The sequence below is a fragment of the Oncorhynchus gorbuscha genome, linkage group LG23 (assembly GCF_021184085.1).
Source record: "Oncorhynchus gorbuscha isolate QuinsamMale2020 ecotype Even-year linkage group LG23, OgorEven_v1.0, whole genome shotgun sequence".
In the NCBI taxonomy this organism is placed as follows: domain Eukaryota; kingdom Metazoa; phylum Chordata; class Actinopteri; order Salmoniformes; family Salmonidae; genus Oncorhynchus; species Oncorhynchus gorbuscha.
In genome coordinates this window covers 42,860,034-42,887,567 of record NC_060195.1, presented here as the reverse complement: position 1 = coordinate 42,887,567, position 27,534 = coordinate 42,860,034, and the positions used below count along the sequence as shown (strand labels likewise).

At 41.8% G+C, this 27,534-nt stretch overlaps 1 protein-coding gene across 4 annotated transcripts in view; it reads right to left on the bottom strand.

Moving 5' to 3' along the window:
- LOC124011003 (teneurin-3-like) overlaps window positions 1-27,534 on the bottom strand; it is a 193,861-nt gene that overhangs the window by 78,618 nt on the left and 87,709 nt on the right. For all 4 annotated transcript variants that reach the window (XM_046323892.1, XM_046323893.1, XM_046323894.1 and 1 more), the window contains exon 4: window positions 6,332-6,560. In XM_046323892.1, the coding sequence (XP_046179848.1) occupies window positions 6,332-6,560 (229 nt within the window). The remainder of the gene's footprint in view (window positions 1-6,331; window positions 6,561-27,534) is intronic.

Genomic DNA, 27,534 nt, shown 5'->3' with positions numbered 1-27,534 from the left:
CCTTAACCATATTGTGACTTTCTGTTACATTAAAAATAACAAGTAAAAGAGAGCACACTGCTGCTCATGCGCCCAGGTTATTTTATTATAACGTTTCGACCCTGATATCTTCATCAGGCATCCCAAGGGTTGAAACGTTATGATAAAATCACCTGGGAGCATGAGCAGCAAAGTGCAGTGTTTTCGTTTTTAATTTTTTCATGAATTCACCTACAACTCCAGCGCCTGCAAAAAGTACTTGGGATGTGCAGATGTTATTCAGATTTTGTACTGTTTGTTACATGCAATATAATTGGTGGACTTCACCGAACAGAGGTCACTCTCCAGTTTTGTCATGAAACAAAGGTGCGGTTCAATTTATTCTGCCATTGTGCCTTCTTATTGTCTCGGCCTTATGCCTGTATATTATGGTCACCAAGCATATGAACTAACAGGTTATAGAGCAAACCACGCAATTATCACAACACATTGGTTGTAATATGGATTTTATTTCTTCTCTGGCTTGGCTTCCCCAGTGATTTTACCCATGCACTGCTACTGCATGACAACGGCCAACTGTTTCACTGAGATGCCAAGAAGGCTGCAATTACACAAAGCATCTTCAAGGCAACTTTGGTTGCTTACAACGAACTTGCTTGATTGCTTTGTGAAACACCCTCCTGCAACTAATAAGCAACTCATCTGCAGCTTGGTTAAATTCAATAGCAACTTTAACTTTCTGCAAATAGTTGCAAGCAATTGCCAATCAAAACAAATGCTTTTGTCATAATCTGTTAGGTCATTCGGAATGCCGACTCAGCTGTCATGTCAACAACACAGTTGTCAGTGCTGCAGGAACCATGATCAAGGTGAACAGAATGGACATTTGCCAGAATGGGAGCTGTGTAATTCAATATTGGCATCAGGGCTAGTAAAGGTTTATGTAGAGTACATGGGTTGCAGACAATAAATGAAGGGTTTCGCTACAAAATGCTTTATATCCATTTTCTGACATGTTGGTAAATGAGCTTTTATTGTTTAAAGAAATTGGTGTGTTTTTCACTATGTAATCATGACATTGGGTGGTTCAATGACACACGTACAGTGCTTTCAGAGAGTATTCACACCCCTTGACTTTTCCACATTTGGTTCTATTGCAAAGTGGTATTAAAATTGATTTCATTGTCATTTTTGGTCAACGATCTGCACAAAACACTCAAATGTCAAACTGGACAAAAAAATTGATTTTTTTTATTTTTAAAATAGATGGGGGAAAAAAATCATTTTTATATATGTTGTTATGCGGCGCAAACCGAGGAACCCAAGAGCAGACTCAGATGCGGAAGCAAGGATGAATGAACCTAAATGTTTCTTGTACTCTAAATGTCCAAATGGTGTGTTGAACGCCGTTTTCCACTCGTCCCCTTCTGATGCGCACAAGGTGGTAGGCATTCCGGAGGTCCAGTTTAGTAAACACTATGGCATCATGGAGGGGGGAAAAAGCCAAACTGATAAGTGGCAAGGGATACTTGTTCCTGACAATGATACTATTCAACCAACGGAAATCTATGCATGGCCTCAATGACTCATCCTTCTTGACAAAGAAAAAAACCAGCTCCCCATGGAGAGTAAGAAGACCTGATATGTCCGACAACCAGGGAGTAGTCGTCCATGGCTTCTTGCTCGGGGCGAGAGAAATTATACAACCTGCTAATAGGGAGAGGAGCTCCAGGCTGAAGCTCGATAGCACAGTCGTATGGCCGATGAGGCGGCAGAGATGGGGTGTGGTTCTTACTGAATACAGGAGCAAGACCGTGATATTCTGGAGGAACAAAAGACAGGTCAGGGGTTCTGGAATGGACTGGGGTGCAGACAAGGCAGGAAAAAGGGGAGAATGTAGACACTTAGAATGTCAAAAAGTTACCAAGTATTAACCCTTCCAGGGGGCCAGTCAATCTGTGGGTTGTGTAGCTTTAACCATGGATGGACCAGAACCAGAGGTGAGTGAGAACAGTCGATTATGTGGAAACTGATCTTTTCCTGGTGATTTCCAGAGAGACGCAGGATAACAGGAACTGTTCTCTCCAAAACACAGAAGAGTAACTTTCCATTGACAGCGCGAGGTGAATGGAGCAAAACAGAGTCCATACCCACCTGAGTAACAACCCCTTGGCACAGAATACTCTCGCCGGCGCCTGATTCGACGAGAGCAGGCAGAGGAAAAGCCTGGCTCTGCCACACAAGGTTGGCCTCAAGTAGGGGTCTGGGAGATGATGGGCAGGCGATTTGGTGCAACAGTATATCTCCCAGTACCGCTGAGCCCCCTCTTTTGCTGGACGCAGGGAATAAGTGGAGACCAGGTGACCAACCTGGCCATAATATAGATAGTTCCTAGTACTGAGACGCCACTACCTCTCCTCTGGAGATAGACGGGCCCGGCAGAGCTGCATGGGTTCAGGATTAGAACCTGCCTGGTGATGTGATGCAGTCGGGGGAAATTGAGCAAGGCGCAGAAGTTAAGGGACATGCAACCCTACCTCCACTCTCCCTCCGACGCTCACAGAGACGGTTGTCAATGCGGATAGTGAGAGAAATTAGTTTGTCAAGTCCATCAGGCTTCTCTCTGGTCACCAACTCGTCCTTCAGGGTCTCAGTGAGTGCGTTGCAGAATGCTCCCTGAAGGGCCTCATCATTCCAGCCGCTTTTACTGAGGAGTGGCTTCAGAGTGACCATCGTGTCCTTGGTCACCTCCCTGAACAAGGCCCTTCTCCCCCGATTGCTCAGTTTAGCTGGGCGGCCAGCTCTTGGAAGGGTCCTGGTGGTTCCATACTTCTTTCATTTAATAATGATGGAGGCCGCTGTATTCTTGGGGATCTTCAATGCTGCAGACATTTTTTGGTACCCTTCAAAAGATCAAAATTCCTTAGACCTCATGGCTTGGTTTTTGCTCTGATATGCACTGTCAACTGGGACCTTATATAGACAGGTGTGTGCCTTTCCAAATCATGTCCAATCAATTGAATTTACCACAGGTGGACTCCAATGAAGTTGTAGGAACATCAAGGATAATTAATGGAAACAGGATGCACCTGAGCTCAATTTCAAGGCTCATAGCAAAGGGTCTGAATAGTTATGTAAATAATATATTTCTGTTTTTATTATATAATCTGTTTTCACTTAGTCATTATGGGGTATTGTGTGTAGATTGTTGAACATTTTATTTATTTAATCCATTTTATAATAAGGCTGTAACGTAACAAAATGTGGGGGTCTGAAAACATTCCAATGGCACTTAGGTTTTACACAGTCAAATGTAACATGTACAAACAATACATGTAACATCAATATTAAAGCAATGTAATAATAAATACAAATATACAGTAATGAAATGTATGTAAAACATTGACATTTTAGTCATATAGCAGAGGCTCTTATCAACTGCTTAGTGCTACGCCCCTTTTTTCTCAATTTCCGCCTGAATGACGTGCCCAAAGTAAACTGCTCAGGCCCTGAAGCCAGGATATGCATATAATTACCGTTATCATTGGAAAGAAAACACTTTGACGTTTGTAGAAATGTTAAAATAATGTAGGAGAATGTAACACAATATGGTAGGAGAATATCCAAAGAAAAACCAACCAGCATTTTTGTCTGAGAGAGACCATCCTCTTAGAAATGCAAGAGAAAGGTCATATTGTATAATAGCTCACTGGATGCAATTCCTATGGCTTCCACATGGTGTCAGCAGTCTATGTTCAAGGTTTCAGGCTTGTAACTTCAAAAACAAATAAGAAATAACAGTTTTTGTAAGAGGACACAGTCTTGGAAATCCGTGTTTTTGCATGCGAAGTGGCGCACCTGCTAAAATTGGTTTCCTATTGAACATACTTCTTTCCGAAATAAATATTATAGTTTGATTACATTTTAGAGTGTCTGAGGAGTAAATAGAAACACATTTTTACTTGTTGAAAAAAAGTTTAGGGGTAGATTTTCGGATTCCTTTCTCTACAGTGGATTATTCAAATCAATGGCGCCAAATAAACAAACATTTTGGGATAAACAAACATTTTGGGATATAACAAATTATCTTATCGAACAAAACCACACTACATGTTATAGCTGGAACCCTTTGGATGACAAATCAGAGGAAGTGAATAAAAAGTAAGTGAATATTTAATCTTTATACGTGAATGTATGAAACCTGTACCGGTGGAATTGTTTCTTGATGTGGGGCGCCGTCCTCAAACAATCGCATGGCATGTTTTCGCTGTAATATCTACGGTAAATCGGATAGTGCAGTTATATTAACAGGAATTTAAGCTTTCAGCCGATATCAGACACTTATATGACCTAAATGTTTAAAATCCATAATAACTATTATAATTATTTTAATTATGCGCCCTCCAGTTACACAGGAAGATGTCCCGCTAGCTGGACACAATCCTTGTTATCAAGGACGACTGACTGGTAAGTGCATTCATCTTAAGAAAGATGGGTGAGTCAACCACATTTCACAGTCAAATATACAGGACATGAACATTCCATTCCAGCAAAACAATAGATATATAGAGTTTTGCAAAACAACTAATTTTCACTCACACCTAAAACCTATGAATTAGAAAATCTGAGAACAGTAATATTTTAATCACACATGAAGGTACCCATGAGAAATCATTTTTAATGAAAAAACTAACATGTAGAAAATTGGTGGATATAGAGTTATTGACATAAACTATTCAAATGTATTTGTTTTGCAAACCCAGACCTTTCTGACCAGTTCTGACTGAAATTGTTAAACATGAACTGCATTAGCTTGATATACAGTTCTACCTATTTTAATTTGGGCTAATTTGTCTAAATTGATCCTCATCCAATAACCAAATGGTTGCATAAACCAATCATTTCTGAAATCGTAAAGTTATGTAGCAGGTGACATTAGACCTATTCGCACAGGACTTGCATTACTTTAGAATGTTGCTTATGTAAAAAACAGTAGGTTATTCTGCCTGGAATTATTACTCACCCCATGTCATCTGCTGCATTAAATTGTGAAATCACAAATTATTTGCTTGTTCAAATGTTTCGTTATTGTATAAGGATTGATTTAGATGAAATACTGTCTGTACAATTGAGCTAGCTAGACAAAATTAAATTGCCAGCACTGTTTGATCAAGTTAGCTAGCAATGAGGTAACCCAGCTAGCAACAAATTTGCAAGCTAGTGCAGCTCATGATGAACAAGGGGGCCCCCTCAGTGGAAATTGGTCAGAGAGGGGTCTGGATTCACTTTTTTTAAAGTACATGTATTGACTTCCAAACCATGTACCTTAACTGACAGCTGTGTTGTTGATTGGCTGTTGCACAAAGTTGCGACCTTTTAACTGAATGCAACCAAGTAGCAGATGAGTTGCTTATTAGTTGCAGGGGGTGTTTCACAGAGCAATCAAGAAGCAACTCAGCTGCAAGCAACTAAAACTGTGTGTAAGTTGTGGTGTGTAACTGCAGCCTAAGGAGACATAAAAGAGATGCACCCATGGCCAGCCTTAGTATTTTAGCGGGATTTCATTGGGTGGCAGTTTTAAAGCAAATTTCCTGCAATTCTACACAGTTTGCCATGATTTATGCCATGTTAATGATATGTGAGTGAGCGTGACGAACAAAATCAATGGGGGCCCGCTGGAGGTCAGGGCCCCTTTAGACAGCTGGCTAGACTAACTTACCAATATTAAAATTGGCATATAGCTAATTGAGTGACTATCAGTGACTGACATAGCAAGAGAACATTTAGAACATACACCTTGTGTATTCTACTATTCTAACGCCCAAAAGTAAATTGAGACCCCGACAGGGGGTGGCTAATGATCTCGAACCAAGTAGACTGGTGGTTTGGTTACAAATGGCCATACTCAGCTTTCTACTCCTGTTCAGTCTCCATTGCTGCCCATGAAAAAAAATGAAAAGAATGGCACAAAATAGTCTCCATACTTATAAATCGCTGTCAAATTACGTCATTGGTTGAAGTCTTAAAATCTCTAGCCGTTTTTCCGGGAAATGAAACCTAGTCCTGTTTCGGCAAATGGAAAACAAACCTGGCATGGTTTGGTTATTCTAATGCAATTTCTTATGCTTGGGGCTGGCCCTGGATGCACCAGAAGATGCATAGAGAATCGTACACTCAAATTGCAGTGCACCAATCACATTCTTCATTGAACTTAGATATGAAGCTTTCCAGTGGGAATACGGATCCTGTAGAAGATTCATTCCCCAGAGGTGCAGTGGGTCGTCACATCCCCCATATTGTATTGGATGTCACAAACTGTTACAAATCCTCAGGTGCATTGTGGGTCACTCACCTGCTCTCCAAGGCCACATTGCTGTCCAGGACCCAGCTGTCTTGTAGCTGGACACATTCAGCTGTGCTCTGCAACTCAGCCACCAGGCCAGCCGAGGGGGGCGGGCTCAGGCTCCGTTGATTGGCCAGCGAGCCACGGCTCAACGATGTAATCGACGGGTGCTGTTTGTGGTGAGTGGGCGGAGCTGGTGGTAGAGGAGGCTGGCCTTGTTGACTGGACAGTTGGTCTCCTGTTGAAAGGGGAACAGAAAGGCGATTGTAAAGGAGACTATAAGCACATGATGATAACACCTGAATGTAAAACTAAAACCTTGTACTCAGCTAAGTATAGTACAGCTGCCTGGCATTGCATTGGGTTGTTATTATCTTGTGGGGGAGCTGCCTGCAATAGCTTGGTGATTGTGTTCGGTATAAAGCCGTGGCCATCTGAAGAAGTAAACGCAACCTCAAAGTGCACATCAAATGGACGAGGTGACATCACAACATGAAATAAGAGATTTTTATGGCGACACACATTTCAATTGTAGAAAACACAAAATGGGTGAAGGTTTGGTACTCTTTAAACCAGAAAGTCATTTAGAGAGGCAGCTGTTTCTTTTGGGGTGCTTAACAGAATGTTTCATGTTTGATTACAGCTCGAGGAGGCTCTCAAATAACTAATGACCAGAACATCCATTAGAGCGCTCAGAGAGCATGTTTTCCAATTTCACACAAAGTTATGTAATTGTCCCCCAGAATGACAGGCCATGATTATCCCTCCATCGTCGTCGTTAAGAGGTAAAATCTACAAAGCTGACATTTATGATTTATCCAGTAAATAAATAATAAAAATGTTTCACCTTTATTTAACCAGGTAGGCAAGTTGAGAACAAGTTCTCATTTACAATTGCGACCTGGCCAAGATAAAGCAAAGCAGTTCGACACATACAACAACACAGAGTTACACATGGAGTAAAACAAACATAGTCAATAATACAGTAGAAAAATAAGTCTATATACAATGTGAGCAAATGAGGTGAGATAATGGAGGTAAAGGCAAAAAAAGGCCATGGTGGCGAAGTAAATACAATATAGCAAGTAAAACAATGGAATGGTTGATTTGCAGTGGAATAATGTGCAAAGTAGAGATAGAAATAATGGGGTGCAAAGGAGCAAAATAAATAAATACAGTAGGGAAAGTTGTTTGGGCTAAATTATAGATGGGCAATGTACAGGTGCAGTAATCTGTGAGCTGCTCTGACAGCTGGTGCTTAAAGCTAGTGAGGGAGAGAAGTGCTTCCAGTTTCAGCGATTTTTGTAGTTCATTCCAGTCATTGGCAGCAGAGAACTGGAAGGAGAGGCGTCCAAAGGAAGAATTGGTTTTGGGGGTGACCAAATGGAGTTTGGTTTTAAGTGATTAGGGCAATCATCTTTCAGATGATTGACAAAGTCAGGACTTTGTCAATCATTAACAGTATGATTTTTAAAGGAAAGAGCGGGAGTTGAGATGTTAGAACAATGCTTGGTCGCATGCTGGATGTTCTAATGGTTTCTACTTGATATTTTGCCAATTCCAGGCCTGCAGAAAGACCCAAGAACATTATGACAAGTTATGGCCAGCAACATGGACTGTGCTAAAATAATAACATGAGTGAAGACCCCCCCCCCCCCCCCCCCCAAAAACAAACTTAGTTTGAAGGATATGGTGCATTGTTTCGGTGGGGCTGCCCATCATTTTAGTGGTTATGCAATTGTTGTCCTTGTTGGTGTGCAGTTGCCTCACTTGCACCCGTAGACCCAACGTAAACCTTCACGTTGCTTCCGCAAGGCTGAGGAAACGCACGCAAGTCATTCAGAAATGATTTTGTACAGGAATGATTTCTATGCTGTAGAATTCATTATGGACTCTGGGCCTCTGGGAACGGCAGGGCAGGCAATAGTTGACGTGACAGTGTTCTATTCCAGGGTTATAACCTATGTAGATATTGTTATAATACCATGCATGCTGAGCCACATTTATGAGTAATATCAACAAAGCCAAAACTTTTAATGTAAAAGTAAATCAATGAAATGTCAGTAGCTGTTCCATTGTTTAGATGGGTAATAGCATTGTTAAAAGACATCAATAATGTTTGACATTTCAGTACACTGAAGTGATGGGAGGAAAGAAATCTATAGTTACACTCTGCGATAATATTTTGAATGATATTATATCAATACTTTCACTCCAAATATCTGCACAAGAAATATACACGGAGAAAAAAAGCATAAAATGCAACATGCAACAATGTCAAAGACTTCATTCAGGTACAGATCATATAAGGAAATCAGTAAATTGAAATAAATTCAATAGGCCCTAAATCGATGGATTTCACATGACTGGGAACACAGACATACATCGGTTGGTCACAGATACAGGGCATGGATCAGAAAACCAGTCAGTATCTGGAGTGACCACCATTTCCCTCATGCAGCGTGACACATTTCCTTCCAGGTGATCAGGCTGTTGATTGTGGCCTGTGGAATGCTGTCCCACTCTTACAGTATTCAATGGATGTTGAATATTAGCAGGAACTGGAACACGCTGTCGTACACGTCAACCCGGAGAATCCCAAACATGCTCAATGGGTGACATGTCTGCTGAGAATGCAGGCCATAGAACTGGGACATTTTCAGCGTCCAGGAATTGTGTACAGATCCTTGCGATATGGGGCTGTGCGTTATCATGCTGAGACATGAGGTGATGGAGGTGGATGAATGGCACTACAATGGACCTCAGGATCTTGTCACGGTATATCTGTGCAGTCAAATTGCCATCGATAAAATGCAATTGTGTTTGCTGTCCGTAGCTTATGCCTGCCCATAACATAACCCCACCGCCACCACGGGAAATGCAGATAAGCTTCCCTGAGATGGTTTCTGACACTTTGTACAGAAAATCTTCTGTTTGTGCAAGCCCACAGATTCATCAGCTGTCCGGGTGGCTGGTCTCCGACCATCCAGCAGGTGAAGAAGCCAGATGTGGAGGTCCTGGGCTGACGTGGTTACATGTGGTCTGTGCTTGTGAGGCCAGTTGGACGTACTGCCAAATTCTCTAAAACGACATTAGAGGTGGCTTATGGTAGAGAAATTAACATCATTCGCTGGCAACCGCTCTGGTGGACAATCCTGCAGTCAACATGCCAATTGCACACTCCCTCAAAACTTGCGACATCTGTGGCATTGTGTTGTGCGACAAAACTGCACATTTTAGAATGGCCTTATATTGTCCCCATCACAAGCTGCACCTGTGTAATGATCATGTGATTTAAAGAGGCCGTTCTACTGACTCTGAAAAACACCAAATGAAAGATGCCTAGGGTCCCTGCTCATGTGCGTGAACATGCCTTAGAAATGCTGCAAGGAGGCATGAGGACTGCAGATGTGGCCAGGGAAAAAGATTGCAATGTCCGTACTGTGAGACGCCTAAGACAGCGCTACAGGGAGACAGGAAGGACAGTTTATCGTCCTCGCAGTGGCAGACCACGTGTAACAACACCTGCGCAGGATCGGTACATCCGAACATCACATCTGAGGGACAGGTTCTGGATGGCAACAACAACTGCCCGAGTTACACCAGGAACGCACAATCCCTCCATCAGTGCTCATACTGTCCGCAATAGTTTGAGAGAGGCTGGACTGACGGCTTGTAGGCCTGTTGTAAGGCAGGTCTTCACCAGACATCACTGGCAACAACGTCGCCTATGGGCACAAACCCACTGTCTCTGGACAAGACAGGACTGGCAAAAAGTGCTTTTCACTGACGAGTCACGGTTTTGTCTCACCAGGGGCGATTGTCGGATTCACGTTTATCGTTGAAGGAATGAGCGTTACACTGAGGCCTGTACTCTGGAGCGGGATCGATTTGGAGGTGGAGGGTCCCTCATGGTCTGGGGCGGTGTGTCACAGCATCATCGGATTGAGCTTGTTGTCATTGCAGGCAATCTCAACGCTGTGCGTTACAGGGAAGACATCCTCCTCCCTCATGTGGTACCCTTCCTGCAGGCTCATCCTGATAGGACTCTCCAGCATGAAAATGCCAACAGCGATACTGCTCGTTCTGTGCGTGATTTCCTGCAAGACAGGAATGTCAGTGTTCTGCCATGGCCAGTGAAGACCCTGGGTCTCAATCCCATTGAGCAAGTCTGGGACCTGTTGGATCGGAGGGCTTGGGCTATTCCCCCAGAAATGTCCGGGAACTTGCAGGTGCCTTGGTGGAAGAGTCGGGTAACATCTCACAGCAAGAACTGGCAAATTTGGTGCAGTCCATGAGGAGGCGATGCACTGCAGTACTCAATGCAGCTGGTGGCCACATCAGATACTGACTGTTACTTTTGATTTCGACCCCCCCCCCCCTTTTGTTCAGGGACACATTATTCCATTTCTGTTAGTCACATGTCTGTGGAACTTGTTCAGTCTCAGTTGTTGAATCTTATGTTCATTCAAATATTTACACATGTTAAGTTTGCTGAAAATAAACACAGTTGACAGTGAGAGGACGTTTCTTTTTTTTCTTGAGCTCATATAGGTAGGGTTAGAGCTAGTCGGCTGTACCTGCACCAAAACTCTGGTATTTTTCATCCTATAGTGTAACGTGTATGCTAATAATCGGGAAGCAAGTCCAGGGAGTTAATTTAATAAATAAACGAACATGGAACAAAACAACAAACACGAGTGGCGTACAGTTATGAAACATTAACAGGAACAATAACGTCTCAGGAAAGAACCAAAGGGAGTGACAGATATAGGAGAGGTAATGAGGAAGGTGATGGCGTCCAGGTGAGTCTCATGAAGCTCATGTGCGAGTAACGATGGTGGCAGGTGTGCATAATAAGGAATAAACTGGCGACAATGAGCACCAGAGAGGGGAAGCGGGAGAAGACGTGACATATAGCTTGTTCTCCATCCTCTTTAAAAATAGTGAGACATGTTTTCAGAACTTTTATTTTCATGATCAGAAATGCAGCAAACATATAGTGTGGAATATGTTTGCAACATCAAATCAAATTAAAATCAAAACTTTGTAAACATTCACTTGTCATGAATGTCGTTGGTGCCGAGACAAAGTTCACTCAACATCTTCATGTTAATTTAATAGACAGTGACTGCACATCTCAAGTGGTCTCCACACCTTATCAAGTCAACTGTACCGTGACGCTGTTAAGCAATCAAACCAATGTGCACCAGTGAGCTTCATCATTAATTGCCACCCATGCACTAAGGCCTTTGTGAAAAGTGTGGTGTGAGAGAGTGCCTTGCTTATGTGCTCACACGTGCGTGTGAGAGGATGTGCACACGATTGCATGTGTTGAAGTCTTAGAGACAGCTTGGCATTCTCTTACACCAACACACTCAGCAAATGACCCTGGTCTTTTAAGAGTGCGGAGCGCTGGGATGGGGAATATAGATGAAAAAGCTATGCTTTGAAATCAGATCAAGACCGATGACTCTCCTCCATAATTTGTCAATGTCGGTCTTGTCATCGTCTCAGTCAGACGAGATGCTTTAAAGGCCCTTTTTGATTAAATACTGCAATGCTGGCTGCTGAAACGACAACCTCATTCAGATCTTAATGGTGCTTGCGATATCTATCAAACGGCGGGTTTATGAAGCGTCTGTACTTTCGCAAGAATGTGTCTTGTTTTTTTTAGAAGAATATGTTCCGGGAACATTTTGAAGTAAAATATTTTATTTTCTTCACAGGGCCATAAAGACGATTACCATTAACCTCTAGTTGTTGTTCGATGTCTGATCCATTCTCAACAGCTACACTGACAAAAAAATATAAACACAACATGTGAAGTGTTGGACCTTGTCACGCCCTGGTCTTAGTATTTTGTGTTTTCTTTATTATTTTGGTCAGGCCAGGGTGTGACATGGGTTATTTATGTGGTGTGTTTTGTCTTGGGGTTTTTGTAGGTTATGGGATTGTGGTATAGTAGAGTTGTCTAGGTAAGTCTATGGTTACCAAGAGTGGTTCTCAATCAGAGGCAGCTGTTTATCGTTGTCTCTGATTGGGAACCATATTTAAGCAGCCGTATTCTTTGAGTGTTACGTGGGTGATTGTCCCTGTCTCTGTGTTTGTTTGCGCAAGATAGGGCTGGTTTTTTTTTCACGGTGTGTTTTGTATTGTTCGTCTTTATTAAAGATGTATGAAGATAACCACGCTGCATTTTGGTCCGATCCCTGCTACACCTCCTCTTCAGAGGAAGAAAACCTTAACAGACCTATGTTTTGTGAGCTGAAATAAAAGACGCCAGAAATGTTCCATATGCACAACAAGCTTATTTCTCTCAAATGTTGTGCAAACATTGTTTACATCACTTTTAGTGAGCATTTCTCCTTTGCCAAAATAATCCATCCACCTGACAGGTGTGGCATATCAAGAAGCTGATTAAACCGCATTATCATTAGACAGGTGCACCTTGTGCTGGGGACAGTAAAAGGCCACTCTAAAATTAGCAGTTTTGTCACATAGCACAATGCCACAGATGTCTCAAGTTTTGAGGGAGCATGCAATTGGCATGTTGACTGCAGGAATGTCCACCAGAGAAATTACTAGATAATTTAATGCTAATTTCTCGACCATAAGCCGCCTCCGATGTTGTACATCCAACCGGCCTCACAACCGCAGACCACGTGCATGCCTTCATGTGGGTGTTTGGTTTGCTGATTTCAACATTGTGAACAGAGAGCCCCATGGTGGCGGTGGGGTTATAAGCTACGGACAATGAACATAATTGCATTTTATAGATGGAAAGTTGAATGCACAGAGATACCGTGATGAGATCATGAGGCCCATTGCTGTGCCACTCATCCGCCGTCATCACCTCATGTTTCAGCATGATAATCCAGTCCCATGTGGCAAGGATCTGTACACAATTCCTGAAAGCTGAAAATGTCCCAGTTATTCCATGGCCTGCAGACATGTCACCAATGAGCATGTTTGGGAAGCTCTGGATCAACATGTATCAACATGTATGACAGTGTGTTCCAGTTCCTGCTTTTTTTATTTAATTTTATTTTATTTCACCATTACTTAACCAGGTAGGCCACTTGAGAGCAAGTTCTCCTTCACAACTGTGACCTGGACAAGATAAAGCAAAGTAGTGCAACAAAAACAACACAGAGTTACACATAAACAAACGTACAGTCAGTAAAACAATAGAAAAATCTATGTACGGTGTGTGCAAATGTAGAAGAGTAGGGAGGTAAAGGCAATAAATAGGCCATAGAGGTGAAATAATTACAATTTAGCATTAACACTGGAGTGATAGATGTGCAGATGCTGATGTGCAAGTAGAGATGCTGGGGTGAAAAAGAGCAAGAGAGAAAGTAATACTATGGGGATGAGGTAGTTGGGTGTGCTATTTACAGATTGGCTGTGTACAGGTGCAGTGATCAGTAAACTGCTCTGACAGCTGATGCGTAAAGTTAGAGACGGAGATATAAGACTCCAGCTTCAGGGATGTTTGCAATTTGTTCTAGTAATTGGCAGTAGAGAACTGGAAGGAAAGGCAGCCAAATGAAGTGTTGGCTTTGGGGATGACCAGTAAAATATACCTGCTAGAGCGCGTTCTACGGGTGGGTTTTGCCTTGGTGACCAGTGAGCTAAGGCGGGGCTTTGCCTAGCAAAGAGTTATAGATGACCAGTGGGTTTGGCGATGGTGACAAAACGGATGACACTGTGATAGACTACATCCAGTTTGCTGAGTAGTGTGATGGAGGCTATTTTGTAAATGACATCGCCGAAGTCAAGGATCGGTAGGATGGTCAGTTTTACGAGGGTGTCTTTGGCAGCATCAGTGAAGGAGGCTTTGTTGAGAAATAGGAAGCCAATTCTAGATTGAATTATGGATTGGAAATACCTCATCCGAGTCTGGAAGGCGAGTTTACAGTCTAACGAGACACCTAGGTATTTGTCGTTGGCCACATATTTTAAGGCAGATCCATCCAGAGTAGTGAAGCTCATTTGGAGGTTTGTTAGCACATTGTCTACAATACAGTGAAAGGTCAACACCTGTTGTAGTCGGCGCATGTGACAAATAACATTTGATTTGATTAAATGAACTGTAACTCAGTAAAATCTTTGAAATTGTTGCATGTTGCATTTATATTTTTGTTCAGTATAATAGGCGCTTGGCCACACTGAGTTTTCTGGGATTTGTTTTGATCTTTCTCTTGTTCTTGCGGTAACCATTAAAGCAGACTTTCAAGGTTTCTCCGATTTTCCCTCTTCTGAAATATATCTCTTTTTGATTATTCCATTTGTTCTGAATACAAAGCACAATATTTAACACAGAATCAGGACACAATTAAAAGTTGATTTGCCCTAGACAAACCTGAGGACTATAAGCTTGGGCCAGCATGGTCAAAGGCTGTCAAAAAGGAATGCAAATGTTTTAAGGCACTTAAGAGTCCATTAAGTGACAGCAGCAACTGATAATGGCTATGAAATGGCATTTACTATGACTATTTTGCCCTTCACCATTATGCACATTGTAGGATATTATCACCATTCCATTCAAATTAATAAAACCAGAATGTCCCAATGTGACCATTGAGGGCTTATAGTCTACCAATTTGTAGCTGGTGAATAATTATAAACATCTCCGGAACCCAACCAAGCCTAATCTTTTAACCTTTGACCTAGCCTAGTCTTCAGTTGTAGTCAATAGAGGCACTATTGTGTCAATTAAGGCTTTTACGTGTGTTATCAGGCCATGTATATTACAATGACCATCTCTGGTTGGATTATGGGAGCTAGTCTATAGTATTAGCAGTGCTCTATAGTGGAGGAGGCAACTTGGAGTCACATTGGAGAGGCCTGGGGGAGTGAACTGAACCCCATTGGAATCCAGAAACATTAGAAGCACCTTGCCCCGGATTCGTTTTTTGGGGATTTCTTCAGCAAAGAGAAGAGTCGGCGCTTTCAACTATAAGGGCCTGAGGTTTTCGAGAGCTCCTTTTGAATTTGATCATACTTTACCTTACCCTGTTAAACACACACACAACTTTACCTTACCCTGTTAAACACACACACAACTTTACCTTACCCTGTTAAACACACACACGACTTTACCTTACCCTGTTAAACACACACACGACTTTACCTTACCCTGTTAAACACACACACAACTTTACCCTACCCTGTTAAACACACACACAACTTTACCTTACCCTGTCAAACACACACACGACTTTACCTTACCCTGTTAAACACACACACGACTTTACCTTACCCTGTTAAACACACACACAACTTTACCTTACCCTGTCAAACACACACACGACTTTACCTTACCCTGTTAAACACACACACGACTTTACCTTACCCTGTTAAACACACACACGGCTTTACCTTACCCTGTTAAACACACACACACGACTTTACCTTACCCTGTTAAACACACACACGGCTTTACCTTACCCTGTTAAACACACACACGACTTTAACTTACCCTGTTAAACACACACACGACTTTACCTTACCCTGTTAAACACACACACGACTTTACCTTACCCTGTTAAACACACACACGGCTTTACCTTACCCTGTTAAACACACACACGACTTTACCTTACCCTGTTAAACACACACACAACTTTACCTTACCCTGTTAAACACACAAGCCCTCGCATTACCCAGCTTTCCTTCCCATAATATTAAATTACTCCCCCCCCTCCAATTCATTTAATTACAGGATGTCACCGTGTAACCAGCGTTTCAAATATGATAGAATTATGGCATCAGTATGAAAGTATAAAGAAAAAACACTTAACACAGTGGTTTGATCAAATATGACAAATTACAGATCACCAAATCAAGGATCACTACTTAGCTGTTGCTACTGACATGTATAGTTATTCATAAGTAGCTGGGATAAGCCTATTAGCAAGCAGTTCAATATTGACAGATATGATCTCATTGCCATAAAAAAATAAAAAGAAGATTATGAGTTTCATTTTAGCTGACCGCACCCCCCAAAAAATGATAATATGATTCAGTTCATCCTAATAACATAACACTGGACTAAAACTTTAACTTCCATCTGTCCACTGGTAAGTACTCAGTTAATGTGCCACGTGACGGACGGGAGAAGAAAAACAGCTCTAGGTGTCATTACCCAACCATTAGACTGCCAATTTGTCCTGCCAGCATTATGGGTTCAACCAGGTGCTCGATGCACAGGTCTCTTCTTCATTGAGGTGCCGTCAGGGCCTGGATCAGTCGTGCCATTACTCAGTATAGCCGCCTCGGGTTGTCATGGCGATGGACAGATGGAAGCAGGAAATGAATCCTTGTCGAGAGTTCGGGACGAGTGGAGGCTGGCAAAGGAGTGGCTCGACAAAAATTAAAGTCAGCTCCAAATGTATTAGGACAGTGGCACACTCCAGCACTTTGGATTTCAAATGATACAATGACCATGGAGGCTAAAGTGCAGACTGTCACCTTTCATTTGAGAGCGTGTTTTCATCCATAAATCAGGTGAACCATTTAGAAATTACAGCACTTTTTGTACATAGTTCCCCCATTTTAGGGGACCAAAAGTATTGGGACAAATTCACTTATATGTGTATTAGTAGTCAAAGTAGTCAAACGTTTAGTACTTGGTCCCATATTCCTAATATACAATGATTACATTTTCCTAGTACACAATGATTACATATTCCTAGCACACAATGATTACATATTCCTAGCACACAATGATTACATATTCCTAGCACACAATGATTACATATTCCTAGCACACAATGATTACATCAAGCTTGTGACTCTACAAACTTGTTGGATGCATTTGCTGTTCAATTTGGTTTCTGATTATTTTGTACCCAATAGAAATGAACAGTAAATAATGTATTCTGTCATTTTGGAGTCACTTTTATTGTAAATAAGAATAGAATATGTCTCTACACTAACACTTCTACACTAATATGGATGCTACAATGATTACACGCAGATACAATAATTGATTTCCAAACTGTAAACACCATAAGAACAATCAGTAATTTCATGCACTGTATCTGTGAGCTGTTGGCTAGAGCACACATGCCAATACCAGAGTGGGCACATTGGTTATACCTATGCAGCATTTTTTTGTGACAAAACTATCATTAGGCCTAGAGTTGAAAATGCAATGGAAACCCATTTAACTTGTATATTTTTAATCCGGTACGTGGGAATTTAACAAGTTTTTATGTGCACTATGCCTTTACATACAGATTGTTATCCACAACAAGGCAATTTGATGGAAACACAACACTGATGGGAAAGTGCACATACTGTTTTTGGGTCATACCTGAAACCTGATACCGAAGAAAAAAGAAAAATAACAAATAATTAAGGAGCAACAATAAAATAACAGTAGCAAGGCTATATATACTGGGGGTACTGGTACAGAGTCAATATGCAGGGGCACCGGTTAGTTGAAGTAATATGTTCGGTGGGGCAAAAAAGTATTTAGTCAGCCACCAATTGTGCAAGTTCGCCCACTTAAAAAGATGAGAGGCCTGTAATTTTCATCATAGGTACACTTCAACTATGACAGACAAAATTAGAAAAGAGAATCCTGAAAATCAGATTGTAGGATTATTAATTAATTTATTTGCAAATTATGTTGGAAAATAAGTATTGGTAAAACTGTACATGTAGGTAGAGGTAAAGTGACTATCCATGGATAATAAACAGAGAGTAGTAGCAACGTAAAATTGTGGGTTGGAGGGGGGGGGCAACGCAAATAGTCCGGGAAGCCATTTGATTAGCTGTTCAGGAGACTTATGGCTTGGGAGTAGAAGCTGTTTAGAAGCCTTTTGGACCTAGACTTGGTGCTCCAGTACCACTTGTCATGCGGTAGCAGAGGCAACAATCTATGACTAGGGTGACTGGAGTCTTTGGAAATGTTTTAGGCATTCTTCTGACACTGCATGGTATAGAGGTCCTGGATAGCTTGGCCCCAGTGATGTACTGGGCCGTATGCACTACACTCTATAGTACCTTGCGGTCGGAGGCCGCAGCTGTAGAACATTTTGAGGATCAGAGGACCCGTCTCCTGTCATGCACTCTACACGACTGTCTCGGTCTGTTTGGACCATGATAGTTTGTTGGTGATGTGGACACCAAGGAACTTGAAGCTCTAAACCTGCTCCACTACAGTCCCGTTGATGAGAATGGGTGCATGCTCTGTCCTTTTGCTGTAGTCCACAATCATGTCCTTAGTCTTGATCACGTTGAGGGAGAAGTTGTTATCCTGGCACCACACTGCCATGTCTCTGACCTCCTCCCTATAGGCTGGCTCATCGTTGTCGGTGATTGGCCTACCACACGGCCAAGGCAACAAAGGAGTGGCTCAAGAAGAAGCACATTAAGGTCCTGGAGAGGAGTGGGACAAAATCCCTCCCGAGATGTGTGCAAACCTGGTGGCCAACCCCAAGAAACATCTGACCTCTGTTTGCCAACAAGGGTTTCGCCACCAAGTACTTAGTCATGTTTTGCAGAGGGGTCAAATACTTATTTCCCATTATTAAAATGCAAATCAATTTATAACATTTTTGCCCTGCGTTTTTCTGGATTTTGTTGTTGTTATTCTGTCTCTCACTGTTCAAATAAACCTACTATTAAAATTATAGACGGATCATTTCTTTGTCAGTGGGCAAACGTACAAAATTAGCAGGGGATCAAACACTTTTTCCCTCACTGCCAGTTCGCCTTGTTTGTTCGAGTCAACCAGCTTTCTGTGTATCAGCTCCAGCTTTTCTAGTCTCTCTTTTCTTGTCCTCCCGGTTTTGACCTTTGCCTGTCCTGACTCTGCGCCCGCCTGCCTGACCACTCTGCCTGTCCCTGACTCTGCCTGCCGATCTGTACCTCTGCCCCCCCCTCTGGATTACCGACCTCTGCCTTCCTTGAGCCGTCTACTGCTTGCCTATGTTGGAACATTAAACCATTGTTTATTCAACATGGTCTGCATCTGGGTCTTCCCTTCATAGCTGATAGAAATGTCCTTGTTTTTGAAAGAAAAGCTTATTTTTTATGTCCATTAAAATAACATCAAATTGATCAGAAATACAGTGTAGACATTGTTTATGTTGTAAATGACTATTGTAGCTGGAAACGACTGATTTGTTTAATGGAATATCTATTGCAACCATCACTCTTGTGTTCCAATGACACGTTGTGTTAGCTAATCCACGTTTATCATTTTAGAAGGCTAATTGATCATTAGAAAACCCATTTGCAATTATGTTAGAACAGCTGAAAACTGTTGTGCTTGATTAAAGAAGCAATAAAACTGGCTCAGCATTTGTGGGTTCGATTACATGGCCAGAAACAAAGAACTTTCTTCTGAGACTTTTTTGTTAAACTGACAAATCAAATAAATAAATCCAAACTGTGTAGTGGCCATTTGATGAATGGAAAGAGACACATTACAAACATTTAATGACATTTGGAGATTGTCATGCCAAGCCATAATAAGAATGGCGCCGGAGGCCATGGCTGCTGTTTTATTGGCTCCTAAGCAATTGTGCAATTTGTGTGGTTTTTCGCATTGTTTATAACTTATTTTGTACGCAATGTTGATATTACCAGCTCTTCTAAATGAAAAGAGCTTCTGGATATCAGAACAGTGATTACTTACCTCGAACTGGACAAAGATTATTATTATTTTTTTTAAATATGTCTGACATGAACAATAGAATGTGGTTCCCAGACAAGGCCCAAATCGCCTTCATTCACAATAAGAAAATAAGGAAATACAGGTGGCAGAGATCAGGGTGCCTTACAATAATTCGTTGCGAGAAGGTAAGCCACCTGTACCATATGTTCTATTGGCAAACGTGCAATCACTAGAGAATAAACTGGATGAGCTCCGTTCGAGACTATCCTACCAACGGGACATTAAAAACTGTAATACCTTATGTTTCACAGAGTCGTGGCTGACTGACGACATGGATAATATACAGTTGGCTGGGTTCTCCATCGGCAGGACAGAACAGCTACGTCCGAAAAGACGAGGGGTGGGGGTGTGTGTCTACTTATCAATAACAACTGGTGCATGATTTCCAATATTAAGGTAGTCTCAATGTATTGCTCGCCTGAGGTAGAGTACCTCATGATAAGCTGACCACTTCAATACGGAAGTGGTCGGATGACGCGAATGCTATGGTACAGGACTATCTTGCAAGCACAGACTGGAATATGTTCCGGGATTCATCCAATGGCATTGATGAGTATGCCACCTCAGTCACCGGCTGCATCAGTGCATCGACAACACAGCGACACAATAGTGGTAGGCCTGATCCCAGACAATAATGAGACAGCCTATAGGGAGGAGGTCAGAGACCTGGCAGTGTGATGCTAGGTCAACATCCTCTTCCTCAACATGAGCAAGAGAAAGGATTATTGTGGACTACAGGAAAAGGAGGGCTGAACACGCCCCCATTCACATCGACGGGGCTGTAGTGGAGCGGGTTTCAAGTTCCTTGGTGTCAACATCACCAACAAACTATCATAGTCCAAACACACCAAGAAAGTCATGGAGATGGCACGACAACACCTTTTCCCCCTCAGGGGACTGAAAAGATTTGGCATGGGTTTTCAGATCCTCAAAAAGTTTTACAGCTGCACATCGAGAGCATCCTGACCGGTTGCATCACCGCCTGGTATGGCAACTGCTCGGCATCCGACCTTAAGGCGCTACAGAGGGTAGTGCGTAAAGTCCAGTACATCACTGGGGCCAAGCTTCCTGCCATCCAGGACCTATATACTAGGCGTGTCAGAGGAAGCCCAAATAAATGTCAAAGACTCCAGTCACCCAGGACATATACTGTTCTCTCTGCTACCGCACGGCAAGCGGTACTGGAGCGCCAGGTCAAGGTCCAAAAGGCTTAACAGCTTCTAACAGCTATAAGACCGATGAAAAATTAACAAATGGCTTCCCAGACTACTTGCATTGCTACTCACTGTTTATTATCTATGCATAGTCACTTTACCCCTACCTATGTGTACAAATTACCTCGACTAACCTGTACCCCCGGACATTGACTTGGTACCGGTACCCCTGTATATAGCCTCATTATTGTTATTTCATTGTGTTACTTTTTTTGGGGAGGGGGGAGTCAACAACAGTATAGCTGCAATCGCTATCTACAGTCAATGCTGAGACAAGTATTCTAAAGACTAAATGACAGCTATGAGGTTGAAAGATAATCTGACAGCGTTATAGAGGGATGCAGGACAGGAAATCAAAACTTTTCTTGAACCAGTGCTTCCAAAAAGATGACACCCCACTGTCCTGTATAATCCCCAGTTGTATTGTGACATTGTAGTGGCTGACATCCTGCCTTCTAAGGGAAGGTTTACAAGGCCAAGGCTATAAAATGCTATTCTACTATTTATTACAGGGCTGTTGGACAGGGACCAGGGTATACTTGAAGAATTCCAAGCCTGAGATATGGCTCTTCCAGGCGAGTCAGTTCTTATCCACGATATTGATCTGCTCCCCCACATTCATACACCTCTACACATAAGCACACAGGCTCACACACAAAGGCACACACACACACACACACACATCAAAAGACTCTCCGAACCAGAGGTTTTCCAATCTTCCTTCATACCCACTACCTCCCTATCCCTCTCTCCATATCCCCCTCTCAGCATCCCATGTACAGCAACCTGTGTACCCTCTAATGCTCCAGCCTGCACAAACAGCATTATGATATGGCCCCAGGCTCCATGCGGAGCACACAGTCAAGTCAGACTCTTGAACATTGCATATGCTTGGGACTAGAAACAAAATAAGGCCGTGTTGGTTTGCTGAGGCAACAGAGCTAACTGAGCAACTCCAACTGGTCAATATAATGAATAGAACCTTCTCGGGTTGAAGCATACGATCAAAGATATGCGTTATATGGGGATTATATAAAATTGCATGATTGTATGCTTCATATTGTAGGAAGACGGTTGGCCTCTTTCTTAATTGGGCCTAGTCAGAAACATATGAATCCTATTTTGAAATCTGGGCAGACAACATTAATTTTTCAAATACATTTCCCACCGTTATCATTGCATGGTTTATGCATCAAAGTCAGATTAGTGTGTGTATCTCAATTTTGGATTTAGCCATTTGTCTTTGAGACTTAGTCAAGCACACAATACACTCACAATGACACCACAATCCACTTTGTGAATCCCTTCCGTGGCAGTAGGCTTTAGTACCACAATTCATTCGTGAAATTGTCCGGTAAGTTTTATGCTGCTGTGTAACAGCCTTTGACTCTGAAAATGTGTTTCCTTTCATGTCGGACCTTACCACATGTTGGGTACAACTGGAAACTCAACTTACCTTCCTTCAAATGTGTCGAATGCAGCTTTAACTTACAACAGCAGACATGCATGTTCCGTTTTTTCAGCCTTGATTCACCAAAGACAATATCAGTCTAGGCCTCATCTGTCATGTATCAAACCAAACCTAACATTTCACTTTGCTTGTCAGTCATTGATTTTTCACCACAATGTTTTCTCCAAGAGGCATCCCACTCATACGTACAAGCCATCCACTAGATTCTGGAGAATTGTGGAAACAGCATAGGTTGTAGACAGATGTTTTTCCTCATGTACAGTCGCTTGCGAAAGTATTTACCCCCCTTGTCATGTTTCCTACTTTGTTGCCTTACAACCTGGAATTAAAATATATTTTTGGGACTATTTTTATTTTTTACACAACATGCCTACCACTTTGAAGATGCAAACTATGTCTTATTGTGAAACAAACAAGAAATAAGACAAAAAAAAACAGAACTTGAGAGTGCATAACTATTCACTCCCTCAAAGTCAATACTTTGTAGAGCTACCTTTTGCAGCAATTACAGCTGCAAGTCTCTTGGTGTCTGTCTCTACAAGCTTGGCACATCTAGCCACTGGGATTGTTGCACATTCATCAAGACAAAACAGCTCCAGATCCTTCAAGTTGGATAAGTTCCACTGGTGAACAGCAATCTTTAAGTCATACCAGAGATTCTCAATTGGATTGAGGTCTGGGCTTTGACTAGGCCATTCCAAGACATTTAAATGTTTCCCCTTAAACCTCTCAAGTGTTGCTTTACCAGTATGCTTAGGGTCATTGTCCTCCTGGAAGGTGAAACTCCATACCTCCATCCCACTCTCAAATCTCTGGAAGACTGAAACAGGTTTCCCTCAAGAATTTCCCTGTATTTAGTGCCATCCATCATTCCCTCAATTCTCACCAGTTTCCCAGTCCCTGCAAATAAAAAACATCCCCACGGCGTGATGCTGCCACCACCATGCTTCCCGGTCGGGATCGTGTTCTCCAGGTGATAACAGGTGTTTGGTTCGGACCAGACATAGCGTTTTCCTTGATGGCCAAAAAGCTCAATTTTAGTCTCATCTGAGCAGAGTACCTTCTTCCATATGTTTGGAGAGTCTCCCACATGCCTTCTGGCGAACACCAAACATGTTTGATAATTTTTTTCTGTCCGCTCTTCCATAAAGACCAGCTCTGTGGAGTGTATGGCTTAGAAGTGGTCCTATGGACAGATACTCCAATCTACGCTGTGGAGCTTTGCAGCTCCTTCAGGGTTATCGTTGATCTCTTTGTTGCCTCTGATTAATGCCCTCTTTACTGGTGCATGAGTTTTGGTGGGCGGCCCTCTCTTGGCAGGTTTGTTGTGGTGCCATATTCTTTCAATTTTGTTACAATGGATTTTTAATGTACTCTGTGGGATGTTTAAAGTTTTGGATATTTTTTAATCACCCAACACTGATCTGTACTTCTCCACAACATTGTCCCTGACCTGTCTGGAGACCTCCTTGGTCTTCATAGTGCCGCTTGCTTGGTGGTGCACCTTGCTTAGTGATGTTGCAGACAGAGATCATGTGACAGGTCATGTGACACGTAGATTGCACACACATGGAATTTATTTAACTGATTATGTTACTTCTGAAGGTAATTGGTTGCACCAGATCTTATTTTGGGGCACCATAGCAAAGGGGGTGAATACATATGCATGCACCAATTTTCCATTTAGAATTTTTTTGAGTTATTTTTTTCATTTCACTTTCACCAATTTGACCTAGTTTGTGTCCAGTTGAAGTCGGAAGTTTACATACACTTAGGTTGGAGTCATTAAAACTCGTTTTTCAACCACTACACACATTTCTTGTTAACAAACTATAGTTTTGGCAAGTCAGTTAGGACATCTACTGTGTGCATGACAAGTACATTTTCCAACAACTGTTTACAGACAGATTATTTCACTTATAATTCACTGTATCACAATTCCAATGGGTCATACGTTTACATACACTAAGTTGACTGTGCCTCTATACAACTTGTAAAATTCCAGAAGATTATGTCATGGCTTTAGAAGTGTCTGATTGACATCATTTGAGTCAATTGGAGGTGTACCTGTGGATGTATTTCAAGGCCTACCTTCAAACTCAGTGACTCTTGCTTGACATCATGGGGAAATCAAAAGAAATCAACCAAGACCTGAGAAAAGAAATGTAGACCTCCACAAGTCTGGTTCATCCTTGGGAGCAATTTTCAAACGCCTGAAGTTGCCACGTTCATCTGTACAAACAATAGTACGCAAGTATAAAAACCATGGGACCACGCAGCCATCATACCGCTCAGGAAGGAGACGCATTCTGTCTCCTATGGATGAACGTACTTTGGTGCGAAAAGTGCAAATCAATCCCAGAACAGCAGCAAAGGACCTTGTGAAGATGCTGGAAGAAACAGGTACAAAAGTATCTATATCCACAGTAAAACAAGTCCTATATTGACATAACCTGAAAGGCCACTTAGCAAGGGAGGAGCCACTGCTCCAAAAACGCCATAAGAAAACCAGTCTACGGTTTGAAACTGCACATGGGGACAAAGATCATACTTTTTGGAGAAATGTCCCCTGGTCTGATGAAACAAAAATAGAACTGTTTGGCCATAATGACCATCGTTATGTCTGGAGGAAAAAGGGGGACGCTTGAAAGCCAAAGAACACCATCCCAACCGTGAAGCATGGGGGTGGCAGCATTCATGTTGTGGTGGTGCTTTGCTGCAGGAGGGACTGGTGCACCTCACAAAATAGATGGCATCATGAAGTAGGAAAATTATGTGGATATATTGAAGCAACATCTCAAAACATCAGTCAGAAAGTTAAAGCTTGGTCGCAAATGGGTCGTCCAAATGGACAATGACCCCAAGCATACTTCCAAATTTGTGGCAAAATGGCTTTTATTAAGGACAACAAAGTCAAGGTATTATAGTGGCCATCACAAAGCCCTGACCTCAATCCTATAGAACATTTGTGGGTAGAACTGAAAAAGCGTGTGCGAGCAAGGAGGCCTACAAACCTGACTCAGTTACACCAGCTTAGTCAGGAGGAATGGGTCAAAGTGCACCCAACTTATTGTGGGAAGCTTGTGGAAGGCTACACAACACGTTTGACCCAAGTTAAACAATTTAAAGGCAATGCTACCAAATATGAATTGAGTGTATGTAAACCTAAAAAATTATTCTGACTTTCATATTCTTAAAATATAGTGTTGATCCGAACTGACAGGGAATTTAAACTAGGATTAAATGTCAGGAATTTTGAAAAACTCAGTTTAAATATATTTGGCTAAGTTGTATGTAACCTTCTGACTTAATCTGTATGTCCATTACATGAAATGCAAATAAAATCGGTTTATATTACAGGTTGCAATTCAACAACATAGGAAAAACACCAAGGGGGATGAATACTTTTGCAAGGCACCATAATGGGGTGGTATGGATTAAAGGTTGACCGATTATGATTTTTTTTTAAATTAAAAATTGCAGATTATTGGATGACCAAAAAAAAAAGCCGATACCGATTAATTGGACGACTTTTTAAAATGTATTTGTAATAATGACAATTACAACAATACTGAATGAACACTTATTTAAACTTAATATAATACATCAATAAAACCAATTTAGCCTCAAATAAATAATGAAACATGTTCAATTTGGTTTAAATAATGCAAAAACAAAGTGTTGGAGAAGAAAGTAAAAGTGCAATATGTGCCATGTAAGAAAGCTAACGTTCATGTTCCTTGATCAGAACATGAGAACATATGAAAGCTGTTGGTTGAGTCTTCAATATTCCCAGATAAGAAGTTTTAGGTAGTTATTATAGGAATTATAGGACTATTTCTCTCTGTACGATTTGTATTTCATATACCTTTGACAATTGGATGTTCTTATATGCACTTTAGTATTGCCAGTGTAACAGTATATGTTCCGTGCCTCTCCTTTCTCCTACCTGGGCTCGAACCAGGAACACATCGACAACAGCCACCCTCGAAGCTGCGTTACCCATGCAGAGTAAGGGGAATAACTACTCCAAGTCTCAGAGCGAGTGACGTTTGAAACGCTATTAGCGCGCAGCCCGCTAACTAGCTAGCCATTTCACATCGGTTACACCAACCTAACCTCGGGAGTTGATCGGCTTGAAGTCATAAACAGAGCAATGCTTGAAGCACTGCGAAGAGCTGCTGGCAAAACGCATGAAAGTGCTGTTTGAATGAATGCTTACGAGCCTGCTGCTGCCTACCACCGCTCAGTCAGGCTGCTCTTTCAAATCATAGACTTAATTATAACATAATAACACACAGAAATACGAGCCTTAGGTCATTAATATGGTCGAATCCGGAAACTATCACAAAACGTTTATTATTTCAGTGAAATACGGAACCGTTCCGTATTTTATCTAACGGGTGGTATCCATAAGTCTAAATATTCCTTTTACATTGCACAACCTTCAATGTTATGTCATAATTACGTAAAATTCTGGCAAATTAGTTCGCAACGAACCAGGCGGCCCAAAATGTTGCATATACCCTGACTCTGTGTGCAATGAACGCAAGATAAGTGACACAATTTCACCTGGCTAATATTGCCTGCTAACCTGGATTTCTTTTAGCTAAATATGCAGGCTTAAAAATATATACTTCTGTGTATTGATTTTAAGAGAGGCATTGATGTTTATGGTTAGGTACAGTTGTGCAATGATTGTGCTTTTTTCGCAAATGCGCTTTTGTTAAATCATCCCCCGTTTGGTGAAGTTGGCTGTCTTTTTTAGGAAGAATTAGTCTTCACACAGTTCTCAACGAGCCAGACGGCTCAAACTGCTGCATATACC